The sequence below is a fragment of the Dendropsophus ebraccatus genome, chromosome 1 (assembly GCF_027789765.1).
Source record: "Dendropsophus ebraccatus isolate aDenEbr1 chromosome 1, aDenEbr1.pat, whole genome shotgun sequence".
Lineage (NCBI taxonomy): Eukaryota > Metazoa > Chordata > Amphibia > Anura > Hylidae > Dendropsophus > Dendropsophus ebraccatus.
This window is the reverse complement of record NC_091454.1, coordinates 134,182,947-134,210,568: the sequence shown is the minus strand read 5'-3', so window position 1 is coordinate 134,210,568 and position 27,622 is coordinate 134,182,947. Positions and strand designations below refer to the sequence as shown.

The following is a 27,622-nucleotide window of genomic DNA, read 5'->3' as shown; positions in this document are numbered from 1 at the left end:
GATGGGGGTACCCATTTCATCTAATCATACGGCATGCCGGGACCACCTATCTACTGCGTACACCGAAAGACCTGCCGGGCGCATTGGAGCTGCTTGGCCTGACCTCATTGCACCTGCCGGATTGGACGGCCCCGGAACTTCCACCCCCACCCGCTGGAGTCGCCACACGCTCCCCGCGGCCTGGTCCGCACAGATCCCGCTCTCCTCTTCGCGGGGATCCCCCCCGCTCTCCTCGCCATCGGGATCAACACCTCCTGCCAGACCGCCCACTGGACCCCCGCAGAGACCCGATCCCGCCATCGTAGGCGCCCTTCTCCCCGGCTGGGTCTGGAGACGCTGCCGCGGTGTCCCTGTTGGAAGAGGTCACTGCCTGTTGCAGTGCATTGGTGGAGTTCGGGGACCCTGATACTTCCACAAGCTAAGTAGGACTGTTCGTGACTCTTGGCCTACGCGGTCATGACGTAGTTTCCCCTATGGGCCGTGGAGCCAACCCCCTCTCCCCCCCCGGCCCCTCCCCCCCCCCCCGCGTTCGCTCCCCCTCCCCGCCGAGGACCTACCCGGTCCCTCCCAGTCCTTCTTCTCCTCCCTCCCCTCCCTCTCCCCTCCCAAGAGGTCCCCACTCCCCCCCCCCTCCCCTCCGAAGCTCCGAGGTACGGAGTCACTGATTGGAAGCCCCTCAAGGAGCCTATCGCCGCCCTCCGCCCTTTCCTCACCTACCCACCCATCCCTCGGGATTGGGGAAGGGATAAGACTTCCTAGCTGGATGGACAGAATGGACTCCACCAATGGTTGTGGGGGTGAGTGTTATTGTTACCGTTACTGTCATTTTTATTGCCACTGTTGTGTTACCTTTGCCTGCCCCTGCCTACTCCTAGTCCCTCTCCCTCCCCCCCTATCTGCCCTCACTTCCCTCCCTCCCTCGCCTCCCCTCCCTTACCAAGTGCCTCCATGCCCATCTCCCTGATTACTCTCCCCCCTTATTCCCCCCCCCACTCCTCCCCTTTTCTTTCTTCCCCTACACCGATATACACCCACCCTTCTTTCCTCCCCTCCCCCCTCCCCCCTCTCCCCCCCCTCCTCCTCCCTCCTCCCCCCCCTTCCCTTCCCCTCCCCCCCTCCTTCCCCCCCCCCTCTCCTTCTCTCCCCTCCCCTCTCCCTCCTTCCCCCCCCCTCTCCTCCTTAATTTTTTGTATATGTTTTCTAGTTCCTGAGCCTGTAGGGCTACGTCTGCATTTCGATGTGTACTCCTGTGTCTCTTTCTGGGGACTCTGGTGGGTATGGGTCTTTCCGCTAGGAAGGTGGGCGGGTGTGCTCTCTAGCCCTCGTGCGCTACCGCCTATGGCGTTCAACCGACCTCAAACTTTGCCTATCTCTCTTCTTCCTCTTCCGTCTCTCCACTTACCTCTGTCTCCCGTGACGGATTGCCCCACAAAAGACTGTTACCGATCTGAGGGCCCGGACTGGGTCCCCTGGCCTGCTCTTCCGCGTATCCCTGTGGTTCCCCCCTTTTTCTGCATAGGTTTCCTGGACGGCGGTCCTTAAGACCCCCGCCCCCCTACTGCTTGAGAGGCTTTTGCCTCATAACCCCCCCCCCCTCTTTCGTCTCCTTCCCCCCCACCTCCCGCTTTGCTCTTCTCATTCCTGTCCCTTCCTCCCCCGTGGTTCGGGGGCCCCTCCCTCCCTCCCTCTCTCTTCGCCTACGCAGGTCTGCTCCTCACTGAGTCATGTCAACAGTGCTCTGTTTGTCACTCAACGCTCAAGGTCTGAACATTTCAGAGAAGCGTTCCTCTCTCCTACGCCTTCTCTGGGCCAAGAAGGCCTCGGTGGCCTTCATTCAGGAGACCCACTTCAGGGGGGATCAAATTCAGAGGTTGTCCGATCACCACTTTCCGGATGTATATCACAGTTGCTCTCCGGACTCCAAGACGAAAGGCGTGGCGATCTTGCTCGCTCGCTCGGCCCCATGGGAATTCATAGACCAGAGGTCGGATGCTGAGGGTCGGTCCCTCTTTGTTAGGGGGAAAATGGCAGGTGTTCTGTGCACTTTTGGCACAGTTTATCTCCCGAATGTAGGTCAGTCCGCCTTCCTGGAACGATGCCTCTCTGAAGTTGAGGACTTTTTAGAGGGGATGATTGTCTTCGGGGGGGACCTCAACATGGCTCTCGATCCTCTTCTAGATTGTTCCTCGGGCCGCTCTGCCCTCTCTTTCTCTTCCTTACGACGGGCAAAGCAACTTCTTCACTCCCACCAGTTGATGGACTCTTGGCGACTGCTCCACCCCCGTGACAAGGACTACACCTTCTTCTCGCACCCACATAACGTGTATTCCCGCATTGACTACCTCTTTGTATCCCATGCCAGTCTGGACTGTGTGACGGCAGCCTCCATAGATCCCATCTCCTTTTCGGATCACGCGCTCATCACTCTCTCTTTATCTTTCTCCCCCCCCCGACCACGTAGCTGGCGGTGGCGCCTGAATGAGACCCTATTGAGGGACTCGGGGGTCTTGGCGGAGGTCCAGGCTGACCTCACCTCTTACTTCTCTAACAATACGTCGCCGGATTCCTCCCCGCTGATAGTGTGGGAAGCTCACAAATGCTTCATAAGGGGCACGTTTATTAAGCTTGCATCCCGCTTAAAAAAAGAAAGATCGGCCAAAATACTGTCACTGCTCGCGCGAATCGCGGATCTAGATAAACGACACAAAACGACCTTGGATCTTGTCGCAGGTTCGGAGCTAGCGGACTTGCGAGGGAAGCTTAGAGACCTCACATTCGCGAATGCCAAGGCCTCTCTGGCGCATTGTCGCCGTCACTATTTTGAGTTCGGCAATAAGCCAGGCAAGACATTAGCTCGGGCCCTGCGACAACAGCGAGCTCGCTCCTTCATTCCCCATGTAACTTCCCCCCCTGGCGTGAAACGAACCCTGTCCTCCCAAATAGCAGACTCCTTCCGGGAATACTACACCTCTCTATATGGCCTGTCCACCCCCACGACTCCCTCGGACCCCCCGTCTCTCCATGGGGCCATTGCCTCATACTTGACAGACTCGGGGTTACCGACGCTGACTGAGGAGGATGCCACCTCACTCGAATCCCCCATCACGGTGTCGGAATGGGATTGGGCCCTTAAGACATCCCCGTCGGGTAAGGCCCCGGGGCCGGACGGCTTTACCTTGCCCTACTATAAGACCTTTGGCTCCCTCCTCCGGGACCACTTCCTGTCCGCTTTTAACTCCGTGTCCACTGGCTCCCCCCTCCCCCTGGATGCCCTCTGCGCACACATTTCAGTTATCCCGAAAGATGGTAAAGACCCCTCGCTCTGCCAAAATTACCGTCCCATCTCCCTCCTCAATCTGGACCTTAAATTCTTTTCAAAGATCCTGGCGGCCCGCCTTACTCCCCTCCTCCAAGCCATAATCCACCCAGATCAGGTGGGATTTATGCCCATGCGGGAGGCCCGCGACAACTCCATTAGGGCCATAAATATCATTCACCGGATGCACTCCTCTACCCTCCCTGCCATGCTCTTGTCCACGGATGCGGAGAAGGCCTTTGACCGCGTAGGCTGGCCGTTCCTCTTTGCCACACTCCGGCATATCGGCCTCGGCCCTCACATGCTCGAGTGGATAGGCTCCCTGTACTCACACCCCTCGGCTCAGGTATCGGTCAATGGCCTTCTATCCACATCCTTCCCCATCTCCAACGGAACAAGGCAGGGCTGCCCCCTATCCCCGCTCATCTTTATCCTGACTCTGGAGCCCTTCCTTAGACACGTGAGGCGTAACCCGGATATTTCAGGGGTGCAGGTGGGGCCGAGGGAACACAGAGTCGCCGCCTACGCGGACGACCTCCTGTTCTTCCTTTCCCAACCCAATGTCTCCCTCCCCAACCTGTTGTCGGAGTTATCTAGCTATCAAGCCCTCTCAAATTACAAGATTAACCTCCAGAAATCTGAGGCGCTCAATATTACCCTTCCGGCGGCGGCGGTCTCCTCCCTAGCGGCGTCTTTCCCCTTCCGTTGGTCCCATTCCTCCCTTAAGTATTTGGGGATCCAGCTCACACCCTCCCCATCCGACCTCTACAAGACGAACTTCCCGCCTATGCTTCAGTCGATAGAGAGGGACTTGCTGAGGTGGCACAGGGGCACCTTCTCCTGGTTCGGCCGATGCGCGATTTTCAAAATGAATGTCCTACCCCGTCTCCTGTACCTATTCCAGGCCCTCCCGGTCGCGGTGCCCTTGTCATACTTCAGGCAACTCACCTCGCTCCTGACCAAATTCGTGTGGGCGCACAAGCCACCGCGGCTAGCAAGGACAGTCCTGTGTCGCCCGAAATCAAGGGGGGGATTAGGGCTGCCTAATCTCTACCAATATTACGTGGCCACACATCTGACCAGAGTAATAGACTGGCACCGCCACTCCTCCTCCAAGCTTTGGGTGGACTTGGAAATGGCGATGGCCCCACTATCCTTGCTTGCAGCGCCTTGGCGGCCAGATTCTGCACGCCTGGTAGGCACTCACCCCACTATCGCCCCGACGCTCCGAGTCTGTCACAAACACCTCTCCTCTGGCTTCCTGGCCCCACACCCCTCGCCCCTGTTTCCGATTCTGGGTAACCCCTCCTTCCGCCCCGAGATGGAAGACGCTGGCTTCCGCACCTGGTCACGGGCTGGATGCGTTCGAGCCCAATTCTTTCTCAGGGGCTCGGCGTGGCCCACGCTCTCTGACCTCAGTGCCCTGTCGGACCCCTCTCCTCTTGGGTTCTGGAGAGCTCTCCAACTCCATCATTTCCTCCTTACTCTCCCGCTGCCCTCCTGCTTTGCCCGTTCACTTACCCAATTTGAATCCCTCTGCTTGGGATCCGGCCCTTACCGACACTCTCTCTCCATTTTTGTACGCCATGTTGGGTTCCCCCCCCGGACCAGTCGCCACCCCCCTTTCTCACAGCGTGGGAGGAGGATCTGGACACATCCCTCACCGCCGCACAGGTGGACCGTATACTCTCATGTACGCACTCTTCCTCGATCTCCTCTCGCATCCAGGAGGCGGGCTATAAGCTCCTATCCCGTTGGTACCGGGTCCCCACCCGTCTTCATCGAATCTTCCCTGAAGTGTCCCCGTTGTGCTGGAGGAATTGTGGAGAGGAGGGATCTCTTCTGCATACATTCTGGAGCTGCCCCATAATAGTGCATTTCTGGAGAGAGGTGTGACGCATAGCCTCCACCTTTACGGATTACCCTCTTCCTTTCTCTCCTGCCTTTTTCCTCTTACATGTGTCCGACATCCCTCAAAGGAGTTACCGTTCCTCAGTCCTTCGACACTTGGTCAACGCCGCCCGGGCTTGTATACCTGCCTTGTGGCGTCAACAGGACCCGCCTAGCCTGGCGATGTGGATACGGAAAGTGGAGGACATCAAACACATGGAAGACCTGACAGCGCAGATCCACGACAAAAATGCCCGGTTCTTTAAAACATGGTACTATTGGGACCAGTTTACCGAGTCCGCGGAATACAGATCATTGCTGACTCAGTGAGGAACCGCGTGCCATCCCTGTTCACTTCCCGACCGTCCTGTCTACTTGCTCGCTTACCTTACCCTCTCTCTTTCCCCCCTTTCCCCCACTTTGCTGTTCGGTTGAGCGCTAGCTCACTCCCTACCACACAATTGAGGTTCGTTGTATATCACTTTGACACTTTATGGGAGCCGTGTTTGGTTGCTCTTTGTTTATTGTTTCCTATATGTCCCTTTACGTCCTGCGAGACGCTGGTAGCGCTTTTTGTTACATAAAATGTGAAAATTTTAATAAAATTCAGAATTAAAAAAAAAAAAAAAAAAAAAAAAACCTAAAATACGAGGGTTATCTGAGAGGGGGGCACTGGATGCTGCCAACCTAGGCTATGCCACAGGGGTGCCATGTGGGCTGCAATATTGTTGTATGGCCCTTGAATGGTTTTATAAATGCCCTTATGGCCCTTGTCCATGGGGGGGGCTTTATCTAACCTGGTGCAGGGGAACCATTTATTAAAATACTCAACACGTTTCGGAACCGCTCCGGTTCCTTTCTCAAGAGTCTCATGACTCTTGAGAAAGGAACCGGAGCGGTTCCGAAACGCGTTGTCTTTTAATAAATTTTATACATATATTTTATACATATTTTTTAATTTTATTATTTTTTTGTTGGACCTGCGCCCTCACACCCGTGTGTTTGTGGTTGGAGGAATCGTTGCTCTATTGATCCCTAGAGGATATCGGGAGTGGCTGCGGTCTGTCTCACATGTGCTTCTGAGTGTTGTACCTCCTAGCTAGCACTACCTTACCAGGTGAGGGTTACCTTGTTTTTTCCTCCTCTTCGTTTTATCTGGTTGACCCTCGCCATGGAGCGCTGTCTCCATTTTCTTTTTTGTCTATATTATTATGGTTAGGCAGCTGTCACAGAGGATCACTCCATGGCGGCTATTGGTGGCACCACCAAAGCTACTGATAGCTAGGGGCTGCCTGGTATAGTGACCCCTGGTTGTGACTTCTCTCTATACCCCCTTACCAGCACCATGGTGCAACTATACTTCCTGGTGCAGGAAATTTCAAGTGGCACTCTGGATTAACAATCCACTACTTATGAGCTGCTGTATGTCCTGCAGGAAGTGATGTATTCTTTCCAGTCTGACACAGTGCTCACTGCTGCCACCTCTTTCCATGACAGGTACTGTCCAGAGCAGCAGCAAATCCTTGCTGAAATCCTAGAAAACCTCTCCTGCTCTGGACAGTTTGTTATAGGGACAGAGGTGGCAGCAGAGAGCACTGTCAGATAGAATACACCACTTCCTGCAGGACATATAGAAGCTGAGAAGTACATGAAGACTTGAGATTTTTCTTTAAATATTAATGATTTACTGTCTGTCTGATGCCAATTGATTTAAAAACATATTTTTTTTCCTCTCCGGAGTACCCCTTTATTGATTACATTACAGGACTGCATAACTAGAAATGACTGTACATACTGTATTATAACATTAGAATTCTGTCCAATGGGAGAGGAAGTAATGTGATAATAGCCTGTGGAAACTTTATATGACTTTGTGGCACTTTATATGGCAGTCTAATCCTGTTGGCGTGCATTACCTACTTTGCAGTTTAATTTAGTCATTTTGTCAGATCATTATATTAAACATTATTATTAGTGAAATTCTCTGATAAAGAAAAACTTTTAATGTACCCAGGAATACTTTGGGTCTCTGATTAAGACAAGCAATGTGCTTCATAGCTTCTGTGAGATTGTTAATCAACATGCGTTTCTGCATTGACTTGCAAATCTGATTGCTCAGACGCATTCATTATTTATACACCAGTCAATTTTTATATTAAACCTGTAATGCACTGAATAGCTTAATATGCAGAAATTATTAATGGGTTGGTTGTATCTCATGACTTCTGTCACTTGTATTCACTTTTTTACTAAATTCATTCTGATCAGTTTTTTTTTTCTTGTAGCTATTATAAAGGGCTTTCCAAGTTACTAAAAATTGTGCCCAACACTAGGGGTGCCTTTACACAGAGAGATTGATCTAACAGATTTTGGAAGCCAAAGCCAGGAATGAATTTGAAAAGAGGAGAAATCTCAATTATTCCTGTATGACCTGTTCCCTGTTTATAGTCTGTTCCTGGCTTTGGCTTCACAAATCTGTCAGATAAATCTGTTTGTGTAAATGCACCATTGAAGTAATTAAATAAAGACAAATGAGGCTACACTCATCAGGTTAATCCCCCGACACTTCTAGTGCCACCGATCCAGTACTCCTTATTGGGCTTAGTTTATTTGCCTACGGTGATGTCTTGATATTTTGAAAACCCACACTGTTTGGCGCAGCTGTCTGATGAGACGGTGGGATCCTGCCTGGCCCATGTCACCCCTTTCTGATGCTATATAAAGAAAAAATTATTTATTTTAGTAAAGTTATATAAAAGTTATATACGGCAACAACGGACGTACTTTTACGAAATTATACGTTGTGTGAACATATTATTTAACACATTATTTAAAGCGCCTGTAAAAGGATGTAAAATAGAATTTTTTTTCAACTGGTCTCAAAAAGTTATTCGGGTTTGGAAATTATTTCTTTTTAAAAATCTCAAGCCTTCCAGTACTTATCAGCTGCTGCATTACCTGCAGTGGGACTCCCTAGGGCTCCATTTAAAGGGGTACTCCGACGGGGGGGGGGGGCTATTTTGGGATCTGGCTGGGTAGGAGGTGGCTGAGGGAAACAACGTCCACTCACCTTCCAGGTTCCAGCAGCGGGTCTCGTATCGCGGCACTCCGGTCCCTGGCTGCTTCCTGGTGTCTGACACGGGCTCAAGACGTGACGTCTCAAGTCTGCTCAGCCAGTCAGTGACACTGACAGGCTGAGCGGACTTGAGACGTCACGTCTCGAGCCCGTGTCAGACACCAGGAAGCGGCCGGACCAGAGCGCCGCGATACAGGACCCGCTGCTGGAACCAGGGAGGTGAGTGGACGTCGTTGCCCTCAGCCACCTCCTCCCCGGCCAGATCCCAAAATAGCCCCCCGCCTGAGTACCCCTTTAACTTCTTCAGTCACCACTATTCAAATGTGAACAGCTGGAACTCCCCCCCCCCAAAAAAAAAAAAAAAAAAAAATCTCAGTTTATGTTACAAAGTAATTTAACAAATAAAAACAATTTATTTTCTTTCTGGAGTACCCCTTTTAGATAACATCTGTCCACAAAAGCCCCAAACCAGTGCACTTTGCTATGTAACTCTGGATATCTTTATTGGACATAAATAGGATTTAAAAAACAATATGATAGTATAATAGTATTCTGCTTTGGTTTCCATCACATTTCATACTTATAAAATTAAACACAATTACCTAAATAAGCAATGACATGTGGCTAACCACATGTGTCTACAGATCTCAGTCATACAGCCAGACTTTTGACCCTTCCAGCAGGATTAATAAATGGGTTAATTCTGCAATGATATTGCAGCCATCTACATCTAAATGATGCACTTAGATTATCATAAATCAATCCAAAAATAATTTCTGCGTTTGTTGCTGTCTCCTGATTTATGTTTGGGCCCAGCTAATTAGAAGTTTTTCCTGTTCGGGATCAATGTGAAGATATGCTGGTATTAATTAGAATTTTGGGTGCAGAAATTCCTTGACAGTGATTAATGCTGGTGGCTGCAGAGCCGCACATATATGTAGGTTTATGCAATACTAATTGGCTATTTCAGTCACAGTGCATGCACAGCGAGGCGTTCAGCTAGATACGTCCTGCTCTTGCTTCCTCTGGGAATAGCTTTGCTATTTTTTGAAATGTGCTTACTTGCACTGAGCATAATTTCTGACTATGGTAAACTGGTTCAGTTTTGAGGAAGCAATCTTAGAGTTATTGTGCACAATAGGAGAATTGTTTATATAACATCAGGGCATTGTTCAACATGTATATATTGCATTGTTTTCTCATAGCAGTGAAAAACATCCTTGTGATTAAGATGTGCTTAAACAACTGCAAGATTCTCTGAAGCACCAGGACTGTAGCATAATAATATGTACGTAGCAGTGTCATACATTGTTTTATAGTTAAAGCATACCTACCATTTTACCGGCGCTACAGGAAAAATCAAAAAACTCCTGTATGTATGATGTTCTCTTCTGACGTGGGTGGTTGATAGCACTGCTGTAGACTGCATTGTAATACATTTAGGGTATGTGCACACTGCGGAACCCGCGCAGATAACATCCAACGGATTCCTCCGCTTGCCCCCGCGCACTCCCGCTTGACTCTTTGGATTACAAGTAGGGAGCTGCGTGATCTGTAAGACCTTGCCTGCCTTTGGTGGACCGGACTGCAGGGAGGAGGAGCCGGATCACTTGTGTTTCTTCAGCAGTGCGTGGTCAGTGTTTCCCACGTGTCATCTACTGCTCTCCCTAGGTGTTCCAGGAGTCAGGAGCCGCCTGACCAGAGGAGTGACAGGAGGAGCCGGATAAGCTTGGGGAGGATGCGTGCTGTGCTGTGTCTCTATACTTACAGTTTCCCCAGTGTTTACAAGTTACCCACAGTACCCCCTCCCCCCTTTTTACTGCTGCCTGTGTTAATTAAAGAAGTTAGTCAGGAGTAAAAAAAATCATTTTCATCTAGGGGTAGGGGAACATAATAAAGAAGTTTAATTTACCCCTCTCTGTGGCCATGCAGCGCCGCAACCAGCTCCTGGAGCCCGTCTGCAGATCTCCCCTGCAGCTAAGTCACGACCCGGCTGACAGATGCTCCGCTCAGCCAGCGACTGGGGCTGTACCAGCTAGGTTGTTACGTACCCCGAAGCTGGGGGGGGGGGAAACAACATTCAGTGGGGTTCCAGAGCTCAGTGATGTGGCTGAGCGCGGGCCCGGTAAGCATACTGTTTTGTTCCGCCTTCCTAATTTCCCAGGACTGGATCCAGCTTTTCCCAGCACTTAGGGAGGAGCGGCACAAAGTGGCAGGGAGTTAAAAGGCAGCAGGCTGATAAGCGGATTGCTGAGATAACGAATGGCTTCTCTAGTTACTACCCAGTTGGCAATCTAATGCATCTGCATCTGGAGCCACAGGGTATAATAGCTAAATCTCAGGAATGTTTAGGGCCATATTCTGTATCCATGTTTTCCAGACTTCCTAGAGCTGCACTCAACTTCTTCAGCCACGGTAATCAAATGGCAACAAATGGACTCAAGCATGCTCAAGGTGCACTCATCCCTATGTATTAAAAAGAACCCTCATCCAGTTACCACATAAAGGTAGATCCCAGCTACCTTATAAGTTATTGCACACCATATAAGTTATTGCAGTGCAGTTGTATCCAGTGACTCACTGCAAGCATCTTCTCTGAGTAAATCTCACCACTCAGCCTGGAGGACTTCTCCCAGCCTTGAATTAACGATGCAGAATCTGCCAAATGGGTTTGACTCCCTACAAACTAGGCCCTTTACAAACTAGGTAGGCCCAGCTATGTGCCCCTATGTCATATTAGGCCCCTTTATGTCGCTAGCTCTCATATAGTATGCCCCTTAGTGCAACTCCCTTATAATATCAGGCCTCTCTGTGCAACTTCAATATAGTAGTATAAGGTCCCTCTGTGTGCATCGCCTATATAGTGGATGGCCCCCCTTTGTGTGGTTCCCATATAGTAGGTGGCCTCTCTGTAAAGCTTCTATATAGCAAATGCCCCCTTCTGTGCATCCCCCATACAGTAAATGGCCCCCTGTATGGCGGTGCTACCTTTTTAGCCTTGACCGTAGAATTTGGAGGGCCATAAGCCCCCAGGAGCTTCGGGCCATGGGTGACTGCTCTTACCGCCCAAATTATAATCTGCCCCGTTATAAACTATAAAACTACATACTGTTTAACATGTCATAAGTGTTAGTCAGGATCTGGGTGCTAAGACCACCAGATTTCTAGAAAACAGGGAAAATACCTATCTGCTGCAGGAGATTGATTATATAGAAAGTGTATAGAGCCTGTCTCCTTCAACAAAGAGATGGCATGGAGAGAAGGCACTCAGTTGAGCACTGCGTACATTGATGGAAGTAGATCTTCAGCACTCAGACCCCCACCCATTAAAACTTTGACATGACTCTACAACGTGTCAAAATTATAATTTTTAAAAATTAAATATAGCAAATCTGCTGGGCTATGAGGTGAAAAACATTTCTGCACCAAAACCTACAAAGCACTAAATAAATTTATCGACTTCCATTATAAAAAAAAAAAAAGTATCCGTTTTTTTTAATGGACACAAAAATGAGGTTGACTCCGATGTTTTTTTTTTTTATAATGGAAGTCAATGGAAAAACGGATCAAAACAGATGCACACAAAGGCATCCTTTTTTTTGTGCAAAACGGATTGCAAAAAGGTAGTGTGAACCCAGCCTTACAGGTGCCTGTATTCTGTGAAATGTATATACAGTAATGATGCAATAGTTGAGTATTTTATTTGCTTACCATTTTTTACATTCTTGTAGATTTACAGCAAATCCAACATGTGTTAACTCAATTTTCTTAGCTCTTCTTCTTGCATGTAATGTTTATTTTTCTGACATCAATACAGAATGGCGAATATGAGTTTTATAGTGTTCAACAAAAGTAAGTTTATCTGCTGCAGTCCCTTCTGGGATCATTAAACCATTACTACAGCTAACATGCAGTATATTAGCGGATAGCTTATAACACAGACTATTGGACAGGAAAATGGGAACAGAAAACTGCCAACGGGCTTTCAGAATGCATATATTTCTCTTGGTTCCTCTGCAAAGCTCACAGTAGCTACAACCATATGGAATTCTATGTGTTTATTATTTCTTATTTACAAAAAGGTTTTTAACTTCCCTAGGACCAGCCTATTTTCGGCCTTTAGGATGAAGCTTTTATATATTTTTTTTTTTTTGCATTCCTTAAATTATAACTATGTTTAATGGCTTGGCAGGGATTTTTTTTTTAGGCATAAGTTGTATTTTTTAATGTCACGATTTATACACCATAGGATACATAAAATATACTAAGATTTTAATACACTACCTACTACTTATTGCACCCTAGACTGTCCAGAAGTTGACTGATACTTTAATCCAGGCCTGTGACTTTAATATTCGGGCAAGTGACAAACCTACCACATTTTTATGTGCCCCATATTTTGGTCTTTTAGTCCAAAGCTTTTTTTTCTCGGAATAGTGGCCCTTGACGAGAACATCTCTCAAATTAGGTGCCTGTCTGTACTGTTTTTTTATAAGATCAGCCAGTATTTTTTTTTATATCCTGCAGACATCTTGGGCCTTTGAATCATAGGTACGTAGAAATCTGGTAATGTCATTCCTTTTTTTTTTTAAGTTCCAACTATACCCTTTTATCACTACTCCTTGCCCTTCTGTATGTTTGATCTACCATCCATTCGCTGTACCTCCTTTCCAAAATTCAAAATTTTGTACAATTGTACAAATTCTTTTATCAAAAGTCTCGGGGGAGAGGATCTAGTGAGTAACATCGTATTTGCCTCTGTACATTTTCTAAACACACTAGTACTAATTTCCCCATTTTGTTGACCTTTAATTTGTACAACTCAAGGTTCTCCTTACTGTGATGATGTGTCAACTTGATATTCTGGTCGTTGTTCAACTGACAGATGAACTTCTGCAGGTTCTCCTCTGAGTCTTGCCAAATATAAATTATATTGTCAATATATCGATACCACAACATTACTTTGTGAAATAGTGTCAATTAGGAAGATCTCTCTCTCCCACAGCTCCAGGAACATCAATAGAGTAGTTGTGGCTTCATAAGCCACCCCTAAAATTGTTAAGAACTACCTATACCCAATCCCGCTAAGGTAATTAATACTATGGGATAACTACCTACACTCCCTACTGACCAAAGTCATCTTTTAAATCTGGCACTAGAGATGAGCGAACCGAGTTCGGGTTTGAGTCGATCCGAACCCGAACGTTCGGTATTTGATTAGCGGGGGCTGCAGAACTTGGATAAAACTCTAAGGTTGTCTGGAAAACATGAATACAGCCAATGACTATATTCATGTTTTCCACATAGCCTTAGGGCTTATCCAACTTCCGCAGCCACCGCTAATCAAATGCCGAAAGTTCGGATCGACTCGAGCATGCTCGAGGTTCGCTCATCTCTATCTGGCACAAAACTAAACAGACCTCCCAATACTTCTACCAGCTGACACCCTTACTATCGATCAGAGACCTCTAAAACATCTCAATTCAGGTCACAAATCTCTTCTTCCCCTGTCGCTACGTCTAATCCTTTCCAATCCTTGCCTACACATAAGGAAATGAGTCAGTTACCAATTGTCCAAACCTAGACATTCTTACTCACAACAGGCTAATTAAAAGCCCTATTTCACGGGTCGCTTAGAGGAGCAAACGAGCGCTCTTAGCGCTCGTTTGCTCCTCGTTCCCTGCTCGCTGCCGCCACTATTGATCGCGGCTGCAGCGAGTGGGTGAGTGCGGGAGGGGCTGCGGGGGGGGGGGGGGGGCTGCCCGGGTGATCGCTGATCGTCCAGGCAGCCCATAGGATACAGCAGTGTCTGCTGCCGATGCTCCTATTCAACGGAGCGACGGCAGAAGATCGTTGCTGTATCAGTCGCTTGTTTTTCAACATGTTGAAAAACAAGCGACTGCAACGATCAGCCGACATGAACGATGTCGGCTGATCGTTGCACTCTATTCCACGGGACGATTATCGTCCGTAGCAGCCGATATCGGCCGAATACGAACGATAATCGTTCCGTGGAATAGGGCCTTAGGACTTTGAAACCCCTGTGCCGCAATCTTAAAACAACTCCACAACCACTTAGTTTGAAAAATTACTCTTACAGACAAAACCACCCAAGAAGCTCCTCTCCATTTCTATCAATACCGTCTAGAAGAAGTGTCCTCCAGGGCCAAACCCACGTCTGCATTTATTTCAGCCTCGGAGAGGGACCTTTGACAAGAAATCTAATCCCTTGTCAGGCCCCAAACTTACCTCTAGGTGTATCAGACTGCAAGAAAATATCTACAAGGTCTTATCTAAGTGGTATCTGACCTCTTTAAGATTCCACAAAATGAAGCAAGACCACCCAGATGTCTACTAGAGATGTAATGCATCACCAGGCTCCTATAGGCACATGTGGTGGCACTGTCGGGAAATATTAAACTTTTGGAAAAGATCTCTTACATGAATACAATTACAAAACAAAACAAATAGCTTTTTAGGAGATACACCTTCCCTAATGGTAAAGAAGATCCCACGTACATATTAACGCGCACCTAAGTCCTATTTACCACTCTTCCCCAAACATTTCAATCACTTATAAAACCCTTTTTGGCCACAGCATGAATCTTACAGCTTCATGGAAGCAAGATGCATACCCCTAGAACAAAAAGTGAACCAGCTGAGTCGCATGGAAGAACTTGAGAGCAAAGGCACCACCAGGTATTCACAAAGATTTGGTTTCCCTGGGCTATATTCTGAAACTTTATTATCCCTGTTTTACTTATGCCAACCCCCCTCCCCCTACAAAAGCATATCGGAACTCCTTTCAACTGTACAACTCTACACCGCTCTGCAGCAATACCTCTTTGTGGCCACTGGCGACATGGTACACTCTGTTTGATAAAATAGTTTGCTAAGTTTAGGTATCCGCCTTACTCCCTCCTACCCGTCCCTATACTCAGCTAACTACCCAGCCCTCTTCCGAGATATACGGAACCTCCTGACTAAATGGTCCCCCCACTATATTTCGCTCCTAGGCCGTGTGGCGGCAGTAAAAATGACCATCTTACCTAAACTTCTATACTACTTTGAGACGCTCCCGGTCCGTATCCCCCTCTCAGAGCTGCGTTATGTCCAAAGAGCAGTATTCAAGTTTATCTGGGCGTCCAAGGGGCACCGCATCCCCAATTCGGTTATGATGAGTAGCAGATCTCGAGGAGGGCTGGGGGTCCCTAACTTTCTCCACTATTATTGGGCGGCACACCTACGCCAAATCACGGCATGGTCCAAATATCTGGCGTACAAGAAATGGGCGGAAATTGAAAAAATATGGCTAGCTCCCTTCCATCCTAACTCTTTCTTGTGGCACTCTTCACCGCCTAGCTTCTCACATCTCTCGCTCTTGGGACCTATCCGTTTTACCCTCCACATATGGTCCTCATGTTCTGCCAGGTTTGGGCTCACCTCTTCTGCTTCCCCCCTGAACTCTTTCTTGCTCTTTCCAAATTTCCCTCCTGGTCTTCAGTCCCATACTGTCAAACTCTGGGGATCGAAGACACTCTTTCAGTTTGCCGACATAGTTGATCCCATATCTCGTACACTCCTTCCTTATGATAAATTGGCTGACAAATATGCTCTCCCTTCCTCAGCGCACTTTATGTACCTCCAGCTCCGACATTTTATGATGTCGCGTCTGGGAGCCCTCACAGTTTCTAAACCTTCGGCTTTTGAGCAACTAGTCAGAATGGGGACTTCAACCTCGGGCCTTATCTCTGACATCTATCGCATCCTGGGCTCCCCAGTTGAGGGTACCCAGGTACAGCACGCCTATATGACTAAATGGGAAACGCTTTTAGGGAGGACTTTGCCTCCAGAGTGCTGGGCCGCTATATGGGACAGGGCTGCCACCTCCTCCATATGCACTACCTACAAGGAATCCCATTATAAAGTCCTGATGTTCTGGTACCGCACGCCGGAGGTACTTCATAAGTTCAATGCCTCAATATCCCCATTATGTTGGAGATGTGCTAGAGTATTAGGCTCCCAGTTCCATATCTTCTGGGAATGTGGGCTTATCCGACCCTTCTGGCGGGAGGTGTGCGAGATATCATCAGCTATCCTCGGTGTTAAAATCCATAGGGACCCAGGCCTCTGCCTCCTCAACCTTTTCCCCAAAACTATCAGGAAAAAACAAGCTAAATTGCTATTGGTCCTTCTGACTGCAGCCAAGTCCCTAATTGCCAAATGCTGGAAGCAATCGACTTCACCTTCCATTCCGCAGTTTAAGGCTAGAGTCAGGGAGTTACGCTCTCTTGAGCGCCTTACGGCATCCCTGAATAACCGGTTGGAGGCCTTTGACTCTATTTGGGCTCCATGGGACTTGTATTCCTCCCCGGCGGCTCCTGCCTCTGGTTCATCCTAGATTCCCGTCCTTGTCCGTCTGTTCCCGTCTTTGTCTTCCCCTGTCCTTGTCTTCCCCCCTCCCCCTCCCCCCCCTCATCATTCCCTGCTCCCTTCTCGTCCTACGTCTGTGTCTTGTTCTGTGTTGTTTCGTTACTGGCTTAGTATGGTCTATGGACCTTACCCAAACAGACATTGTTTTTTCCAAACCCTGACCGGGACCTGGTAACTGTTGTTTTATTACGGTTTATTATTCTGGACTTCCTACCTGCTCCTGCTTAGGGGTTAAGTTACCTCCGTCAAGGTATTTATGTTATACATTATAACAATGTTCTGCTGCCTTTACATGTGCTCCACCCAGTTTGTACAATTCTATGTCTTTCTTTTTTGAAAAATAATAAAGATTACAATTGTTAAAAAAAAAAAAAATAGTTTGCTAAGATCCTCACTTTTTAATATCTACAGAGCAGGTGTTTACCGTGTGAACTCTGGGAGGAGTGCCGTTGCCCCTTCTGTTTTTTTTTTTTTGTTTGTACTTTAGGCACAAGCAGTGCAACCTGCAGTGTGAACAGTCATAGATGTGCAGCCAATTTTCCTATTTTTCTGATATATATATTATATATACACTATATATGATATATATATATATATATATATATATATATATATATATATACACACACTGATATATATCCCTCCCTTTTTTCTGATATATATATATATATATATATATATACATATACACACACACTGATATATATCCCTCCCTCATCTTCCTAGATGTGTTTGATTGGCTGGTATTTAGCTCCCCCTCCCCTCTCTTTCTTCCTTCTCAAATCTCCATTATGCTTGTGTTCCCTTACTATTTCTTTTTGGTAAAGGTTTTTATGCTGCTCTCTCCTCATATGGTTTTGCTGATAAATCATGGGGAGGTTCAGTCAAGGCAGTTAAGCAGATATTGTTTTAAAACTAAACGTCATCAGCCGCTGAGCCGCGATTGGCCGAGCACAGTTATGCTCAGCCAATCGCGGCTGAGCAGCTGATAACGCGGCCGGCACTCGGGAAGATCGAAGGTGTTCGGGCCGGCCGGCCGAAGATGACGTTTGGCGGACGCGTGTTGGCACAGATCAGGTATGTATAATGCACTACACTTCCGGGTACACGGGTGGGGGGACACGGGGAAGGGGGCCATTCACAGACATAACATACATTACAAAGTTGTATAACTTTGTAATGTGTGTTATTCTGTGAATAATTTTTTACCGCCGCACTACCCCTTTAACTTTTTAATCACGGGTTGTGTAGTAATACAAGACATTGATAATGCCAGCTTATGTTTTTGCTAACATAAACCAAGATGTAAACTTTATATGGCGCCAGATTTCTAAAAACCCTTTTTGGAAAAAAAAAACCTTTTTGGAAAAATCCATTTTGTTTTCCCAGATGAAAGGGCATTCCCCATATTTTCTGCAAATGTCATAACCATGTACCCAATTTCAATGTTTGGGTATTATTCCTTTATTAAAATATTATAAACTTTATTTATTTCACTGCAATTTTACTTACTAGATTTTATGCAAACCAAAAATGCATACAAGCAATTTTTTTTCCCTTGATGATAAATAAACGCTTCATCTTCTTACCTAAAAGGAACACTTAGCGCCATTAAATTTAAGCAACACCATCATCATACTTATGTGTGCCACTTGGGACATTCTGATAAATGAACTGGAATAAATACTGACAACTCACTTCAAGAAAACATCGGGAAGATCATGCTCATAAAAATAAACAGACAACCTGTATGTAATAGTGAAAGAATGAGTATATTGGTTCTGTACATGGGAACACGGTACACTGTTACCCAAGAATTTAAAAAGCAGACATCATCAGATTAAAATACAGAACATGCAGATTCAGGAACGTAAGCAAACAACAATAGTTAATACAATGGCAATTATACCTTGCTGTGGCTAGTTATAATAATTTCTATTAAATGGACTTGTGTGACATAATAGAATGCGGGTAAAACCTTGCTACTTCTGTTAAGGTTTACACAGTTGTTATCTTCTTGTCTTTGGTGGCCTGTTTGATTGCAGCCTGCTCACAGATGATCTCCTTGAGTCGTTGAAGTCTCATGTTCTGGGTAGTCTGGTCACCTACACCTGTCTGACTGCGATGAAGGAGGCTGAGGGCATTGATGTATTCCAGTTCTGTGTATTTCACTCCTTGATCCACCACTAAATTTAACAGCTCATCAGCAGTGTTGTACATCATTTCATAGTACTGCCTGCAAATTGAAAAGACAAAACAGGTCAAAACATAAGACCCATGTATGTAGTTTACTAAAGAAGAAATGACTATGGCGCGCTAAAGGGCACCCAACCAGTGGCGGTCTTTGGCACCAAGCACCCCAAGCGATCGCTTGGGGCCCCCAACATCCAGGGGGGCCCCCACTCCCCTTTCTTGTGCTCAAGACTGCTGGACAGGGCCGCTGCCCCACTCGCTGCTGCCATTTGAACTATAACTATGAGCACTCGAGCGCTCATAGTTACATGCAGCAGCACTGACAGGGCGGAAGACATTGGCTCCCTTCCTGTCAGTCACTCTTGTGGCCGCAGGAAGGGTTTTCCCTGCGGTCACAAGTGGCAGCTTTGTCCATGTGGTGCTGGCGCTCCAGTGACATCACTGGAGCATCGGCGCCAGGACAAGGGGAGTGCAGCCTCTTGTGATCGCAGGGAAAACCCTTCCTGCGGCCACAAGAGTGAAGAGAAAAGGAGACGCCCGGACCCAGGTGAGTATAAGTGTTTGTTTTATTGTGTTATACACTATATGGGAGGGGGAGCATACAGGGGTCTGTTTAACTGGGGGAGCGCACATCAGGGGTCTATATAAATGGGGGGAGCACACAGGGGGGGCTATAGACTACTGGGGCTTCACAGAGGGGTCTATAGTCTACTGGGGGCAGCACACGGGGGGTCTATATACTACTGGGGCAGCAGAATGGGGTCTATAAACAACTTGGAGAGCACACAGGAGGTCTATATCCAAGTGAGGGGTATATACTACTACAAGGGGTATATACTACTGGGGGCAGGACACAAGGGGTATATACTATTGGGGGCAGCACACAAGAAGTATATATTACTGGCGGTAGTGCACAAGGGGTATGTACTACTGGGGGCAACACACAGCGGTCTATTGTTTTGGAACGCGTGTCGAGGGGGGGGGGGGCAGACATAACTTTGCTTGGGGCCCCAGAAATGCCAAGACCGCCCCTGCACCCAACCCATCCTTTCACAAGAAAGAAGGAGAAAGAACACTGCTATGGCACTGTGTCCCTTTCCCCTGAAGTGTTACACTTGACTACCAGTCTGTAAGTGGTACTACAGCAACAGTGTAGGGTAAGGCAAAAACAGAAAAGGGAAAATATCACTGCTTCATTCTCATGACCTGTGGTCCCAGATGTTGGATCCCCACGACTCATAAATTGATGGAATATGCTATCAATATGCTGCAATTGCTTTATGCAGTGAGAATATCCCTTTAGGCTAGATTGACAGACAGTAAAATGAAAGTAAAACAATAAAATAAATAAAATACAGCTGTTTTTCTTATCTAATAATGTATTACATTAAAGGTAAACTATCAGTAGGTTAGAAGTATCTAGCCTGCTAAGATGTCCCTATAGATCACATGGTGCTGAGGATTTTGGCACAATGGGGGTGGGACTACTGTCCTAAGTGCACTGATCTGCCCCTTTTAATGATTGTCAGCAGAGCAGCCTGGCCAGTCATGTATAAGGAATAAACTGCTAATATCCTTAAAACAGCACCAAGGATGAAGGTAAGAAACTTACCTTTATCCTTAGCACAATATGCACTATAGTGATATATCAGCAGATTATTTTACAAATTGTAAAAAAAAAGGATAGTTTATTTTTACAATGCAAGCATAGACTGTCTTAAACACATTATTAAAACTATTTTATTGTGTGTAAACCTAGCCTTAAAGGAGAAGTCCGGCTGAAATTACTTTAATAAAAATTTTAGCCGGACTTCTCCTTTTTTTTTTTACTATAAAACAGACACTATTTTTAAGTCAATGACAATTCCCTTAGTAAATTCCTGTACTATTTAGGAACAATTATCACAGTATGTGTGATCATCTGTGATTGTACCAGCTCACAAAAAGTTCTTAAAGAGGATGTACCACTAGGTACATCCTCTTAACCTGAAGCCACGGATCGAACGTGCATGGCGCCGTTCTATGTACCGAAACCGCCGGTGCTCAAGCACTGGAGGTAGGCCGGGCCACCCCCAGTGGGAGGGAATTCCCTCCCCTGTATGACGCGGCTTCATTCATTCTAAGGGAGCAGCATCATGGAGGGGAGGGAATTCCATCCCACTGGGGGCGGCCCGGCCTACCTCCAGTGCTTGAGCACCGGCCGGTTCCGGTACATAGAACGGCGCCGTGCACGGGAACCGGGCCTCGGTTCGGAAAACGGACCACGGCACCGGCTTCCCCGTGCCGACGCCGTTCGATCCGTGGCTTCAGGTTAAAGAAGATGTACCTGGTGGTACATCCTCTTTAAATGAGATGAGTGCAGCTCCCTGCTTGTTCTCCTGATCTGGGAGGGTCCAAGATCAGCAACTTTATGACATATCCCTGTTCCTCTACATTTAAGTTGTGTCTTCCATTGTTTCAGTTTATCAAGTTGTAAGTTTAGAATTTTAAGCGATACCTGATTTTATGACTTATTTACTACAAGTAGTATGTATATGCTTTAAAGCATAAGTGTAATTTGCCAACATGTCAAAGTTACTCATTGTACTGAGATACAGTTAGGGAGTGTGCAGAAGCACAATTCTTTCCCCAGCTATCGATCAATTCCGACTTGATCACTTTACACACATTATAGACTATGAAGCAAACAAGTCAAATGTCTCTACCTGCTGGGACATGCAGACATGAGTAGGGAGAAGTGTTCAGCTAAGCATTTATCTCCCCATCTGTCTTCTGACTGCAAAAGATGGATTCTATAAAAAAAAAAGTATACAGAGCTTGTTGTCTGCAGCAAGGAGACCACAAGAAGAGAAAAGCTGAGCCAAGCGCTTCTCTCAGCTCGTTTTATTCATTTGTTGGTGTTTAGGTGCCAATATTCCCACCTATTAATACTTTTGATATGTCAAAAGTTTTTTAAATAATAGTAAAACCTTAAAAAGTATAAATGGCCAATATACTTGCAGACTGCAAACATGAGCACTGTTAGCAGGTAGGGGTAACCTGCATCTGGAAGTTTTAAAATACTACCTCTGCATACATGCCGGATGTAGGTTACCTAAGGAGAGGTTAACCCTTAAGGAACACAGCCAGTTTTAATTTTTGCAATTTCATTTTTTCCTCCTTGTGCATATAAGGCCATAGCACTTGCATTTTTCCACCTAGAGACCCAGATGAGCCCTTATTTTTTTTGCGCCACTAATTGTACTTTGCAATGACAAGCTGAATTTTTGCCTAAAATATGCTGTGAAACCAGAAAAAAATTATATGTGTAATGAAATTGAGAAAAAAAAAAAAACACAATTCTTTTTATTTGGGGGGGCTTTTGTTTTTAAGCCGTTCGCCCTAGGGTAAAACTGACTTATTATAAATGTTCCTCAAGTTGTTATGATTACAACGATATGTAACCTGTATAACTTTTATTTTATTTGATGGCTTTTAAAAAATTAAAACAGTTTAAAAAAAAAAAAATTGTTCCTTTAAATTGCTCTATGACCATGCTTATAGCTCTTTTATCCTTTGGGCTATGGGGCTATGTGAGGTGTCATTTTTTTGTGCCATGATGTGTTCTTTCTATCGGTACCTTGATTGCACATATGCGACTTTTTGATAGCTTTTTATTACAATTTTTCAAGATTTGATGCGACCAAAAATGCGCAATTTTGCACTTTGGAATTTTTTACGCTTATGCAGTTTACCATGCGAGATCGAGAATGTGATAATTTAATAGTTCAGGCAATTACACACACGATTACATACCAAATATGTTTATAATTAATTTTTATTTATAAAATGAGGAAAGGGGGGGGGGGATTCTGATTTTTATTAGGGGAGGGGATTTTGTATTAATAAACAGACTCCCCCCCCCCCCCCCATCCCGGTAGACTTCTAGTAATACTACACTGATCTCTCATAGAGATCTATGAAGTATAGATATACTGCATAGATCCATAAGATATGTGCTCTATTGCCTTCGGCTGCTGTGACGTCAGCAAGTCGGAGCGGGGATCAGGTGAAGCCTTAGGGAGAGATACACTTTTATGACAGGGACAGTTAAATTTAGATGACAGGTTCTCTTTAAAGCTAGATTTTTGATACATTTATTGATACAGAATAATATTTTGTAACTTTCTACTATGTCTTATGCATCAATCCTGCACAGTTTTCAAGACATCAGATTGTAGACGTTAAATGGGATACTTTGTTTTCAGAAGATAGACTCTGTCTTAGTCATGTGATGGACAGATTGGGACTCCACTCTGATACATGCCTTATGAAATCATCATATGAATTAATATTTATCTTCGATTTTTTTATATGGTATGAGTTACATTGGCCTAAAGGCCCAACCTTCATGTACCCAAATATGTATTTTCTTAAAACAGTATAGATTTTACATTGAGTGTACCGAAGAGGGTTTTTTTTTTTTTTTTATCATAGTCAAAGTTTTGTTTTTCTGAAGCCCCTATTACACGGGGCGATGGAGAGGAGCAAACGAGCGGTCATCTGGGTAGCCCATAGAAGATAGCAGCAGTCTGCTGCCGTCGCTCCTATTCTACAGAGCGACGGCAGCAGATCGTTGATACCTAAGACAAACAACAGCAACGATCAGCCGACAACAACAACGTTGACAATGGCCGATAATCGTATTGTGTAATAAGGCCTTGAGACAATGTTAAAACTTTTCAAAACAGACATTGCATTTAACGCCACAAGTCAGACCCCCTTCAGTCAGCGATACAGGTCATTTACAGCATACTAATTTACTAGGATTTTCAATTAATAACCAGTATATGATAAGATCCTGGGCGCTCACTAGTAGTATTTGAAAGTAGCCAAAATTTTAACTGAATTGAATTCTGTCTCTTTTTAGGGTATTTAAAACGGTATCAGAAAATGTGGCACACATCCTTATAAAAATATATAACGAAATTAATCAGCACTGATAGATAAGTCATTGGACCTATTTAAGGATATTATAATACATATGCATGCCCAGAGCATAGGCGTATTACATGCCATGGAGAGGCCAGAGTACAGTGCAGGTCCACTCTGGCATGAGGCCATCTTATAGTTGGTGGGGTGGTTTACACTTTTTTGTAAATGATAACCATGATAAACAATGATAATTTTTGTGGGAATTTTTTTCTAGTTTTGGGGGGGGGGGGGGGGGGGGGGGGGGTAACTATTTTCCATGTCTGTAGTGGGTCTGTATCTTGCCACTGCGGTGAGCTACTGCATTTTTGTGTTTTTTTGAGTACATTATAATACATACATGATGATGTCCATATGTGTAAAAAAAAACCCACATTATTGGACATTGATGGTGGTACGCTTATTGTTTACCATTGTCTAGTCACCGTATTCATCTAAGGGTGCCTTCACACCTACCGTATCGCAGTAGAAAATCCGCTGCAGATCCGCAGCAGATTTAACTAAATGAATGAACACAGCATTAAATACGCACTGTCAAATCCGCAGCGGCTCCGCAGCAGATTTGTGAGTGCGGATTTGATGTTGTGTTCATTCATTTAGTTAAATCTGCTGCGGATCTGCAGCGGATTTTCTACTGCGATACGGTAAGTGAGAAGGCACCCTAACAGTTATTTAGCCTCAACTGTCAATATATCCTTTTAATTCTGCCAATATATGCATGTTGTTTCAAGGCTTAGTACAGTAAGAAAATAGAGTATTTTGTTAAAAGATCACAGCTGTGAATAGGTAAGAAAATGAGACTGGAGACTGGAGAAAATGCATAATAGAAAAAAACAATAGATGCATCTGATATAGAAAAGGTAGTAGAATGATCTGCGGAGCTGCAGGAGCTCACATGTGCTATTAATACCTCTCTATTTAAATGCTAATTCTCACCTCTCACCTAGCACGGAGGGAGGAGAGCCTTTAAGAAAGACCTAGAGAATTCACAATGAAATCCTAATTTCTCAGAGATATTCAATCTCTGCTCTACAGAATGACCTGAGCATTTATGGCGTGTCCTGATACATCATTTTCTTCTGCTGCTGCAAGAATGAATTAAACGTTGGTGGCCCTGGTTACCATTCAACTGGTGGGCGCAATGCAAAGAGTCAGTCTTCTAAAATCTGAAGTATCACTTGACAATCTCTGAATGAATTACAAGTTGGGAGAATTATTAGTTATTAGATTATAACTGAATGTGGATATTAACCCTCTATTGCAGACATGGTAGAGTGATGGTTTTCCTGATATTGATGCCAGGCACCTACCCCCTATTGGGCAAATGCGTGTTCCAATACCAGGCATACATGTAAATTTAGAGTCCATGCAGGTGACTGCATTTGGTACTAAGAGTACTATATACCATAGTTTCCAAAGTCGTTCCACATGGGTACTGTCTTACAAATACACAACAAAAACACAAAGAAGTAAGGAAACCTCCTTAGGACAATAATATTGCACCAGTAAATATCTGTATTGCATATTAACAGTTTCGGTGCATGGGCCCTGTTTTTTTTTCCCAAAAAAATATTCATAGCAGAATAAAAATAAAAAGAACACTAAACTTAATTAAATCATTTAAGCTCTAAAACATATAGACATGACATCTGAATATAAAACACTTACCTGAGATGGGGAAGGGGGGTGGGGAAGTTATCTGTACTACAATTGCCTTAGGATTACCTATGTAAGCAGTGCAAGAATTGTGTACGTAAAAGGGATTTATTATTTATTGTAATCCATCCTTAATACACCCCCAATAGATCTGGATATTTAATATGCAGTAACAAAAAAAAATATTAGAAAATTATTATTGAGGCTGGGTTCATACTGCATTTTTGCAGTCCCTTTAATGTATCCGATTTTAAATGCTTTTAATGTACACAAAAATGTGGTCAACCACATTTTGCGTACGCTAAAAAAAAGCACATCTGTTTTGATCCTCTTTTTTCAAAATAATGAAAGTAAATGTAAAAACAGATTGAAACGGATGGCACACAATTGCATCTGTTTTTTCCCCATAAAACGTATATGTTAAAGGGACTGTAAAAACGTAGCCTGATATACAATTAAACTAATCTTAAGATTTGAGAAATTATAAGAACGTATTAAGCGTTTCCCTATACCATTCTGAAAATCTCACATATCCGAGATATACTAAACCAGGAAACCACACGCACCCACATTGTGACCACAATGCTTACACCTGTTCCCTCCAGTCTCAGAAGTACACCTTCCTAGGCATCTTAAGTTACGGTGCATTTGGACAGAGAGATTTATATGACAGATTTTTGAAGCCAAAGACAGGAACATACTATAGACAGAACAGGTCATAAAGGAAAGACTGAGATTTCTCCTCTTTTCAAATCCATTCCTGGCTTTGGCTTCAAAAATCTGTCAGATAAATCTCTCTGTGTAAAAACACCATGAGCTTTAAGCAGAATAAGAGATGTTTTCAGCTCCCCAGACAGCCCCTTTAAATGGAAAGTATGGATTAGAAAAAAATGGTCTGCAAAGCTTCCAGAAGCACCACTTGAATAAAGCTCAGCTGCAGTGTCAGACATGGGATACAAGTTTCTACACATAAAAATAATTTAAGTAAATAAACAAATAAATAAATATATAATTAACCCAGTGAACGGTACGTCATGGGAGCCTGTCACTTAAGGACCCATGACGTACCAGTATGCCAGTGAGTCTGACAACGCTATAAGGTGAGCTGAGCTCACTTCATAGCACGTAGGGACCGGCTGATATCAGCCATTAACCCCAGCAGTGCCGCCAGTGCACTATTCGATCGTCCGATTGCTCTGACTGACTACTGGAGGTCTGTTACCTTCGTCCCGGCAGTCAGATGGGCAATCAATGCATAGAGTCTGAAACAGGAAGGCTCTATGCAATGATCACAGATGACACTGAACAATGCTTACAGGGACTTAAAAAGTGTAAAATAATAATAATTATAAAAAGTTTTAGAAAACATGACATAGCCCCCCCATAAAAATTTAAATTACACCCTTTTTCCGGCCTATAAATAAAACATATAAAAATAATAAAATAAACAAACATTCTATACCGTGGCGTGCATAGTTGTCTGATCTGTTAAAATAAAACAATATTGTTCCTGCACGGTGAAAGGTGTAAACAAAAAGCTGTAAAAAACGCCAGGGTTGATGGTTTTTAATTATATTTTATATACATAAAAAAAGTGATCAATACATCCAATTTACACAAATAAGGTGCTAGTAAAAACTAGATATCGTGGCCATACAGCTCCATATGTGAAAAAATAAAAAAAAAAGTGTTATAGGAGTCACAATAGGGCCATTTTATTTACATTAAAAAGTTAAAAAGAGTAAACTATTAGAAAAGCTATGTAAACATGAATATTGCTGTATTCAGACTGACCTATAGAGTAAACATATCATGTCAGTTTTACCATAAAGTGCATTACGTAAACTTGGAACCCTCCAAAATTTGCGGAATTGAATTTTATTTTCCACATTTCACCCCATAAATAATATTTTGGGGGTTTCATCATTAATTTTATGGTAGATTAAAAGCCCTATTACAAAGTACACTTATTTATGAAAAATACAAGCCCTTACATGGCCCTGTAGATAGAAAAATTAAAGCGTTATAGCTCTTAGAAGTAGAGGATAAAAAAAACATGAGCACAAAATTGAAAATTGGCCTGGTCC

General features: G+C 44.8%; 1 protein-coding gene across 1 annotated transcript in view; it reads right to left on the bottom strand.

Moving 5' to 3' along the window:
* Positions 1-18,466: 18,466 nt before the first annotated feature.
* The window catches only part of EXOC4 (exocyst complex component 4), a 314,927-nt gene continuing 305,771 nt past the window's right edge, over positions 18,467-27,622 (bottom strand). The window contains exon 18 of the mRNA XM_069979105.1: positions 18,467-18,951. Coding sequence (XP_069835206.1) covers positions 18,714-18,951 — 238 coding nt within the window. The 3' untranslated portion in view covers positions 18,467-18,713. The remainder of the gene's footprint in view (positions 18,952-27,622) is intronic.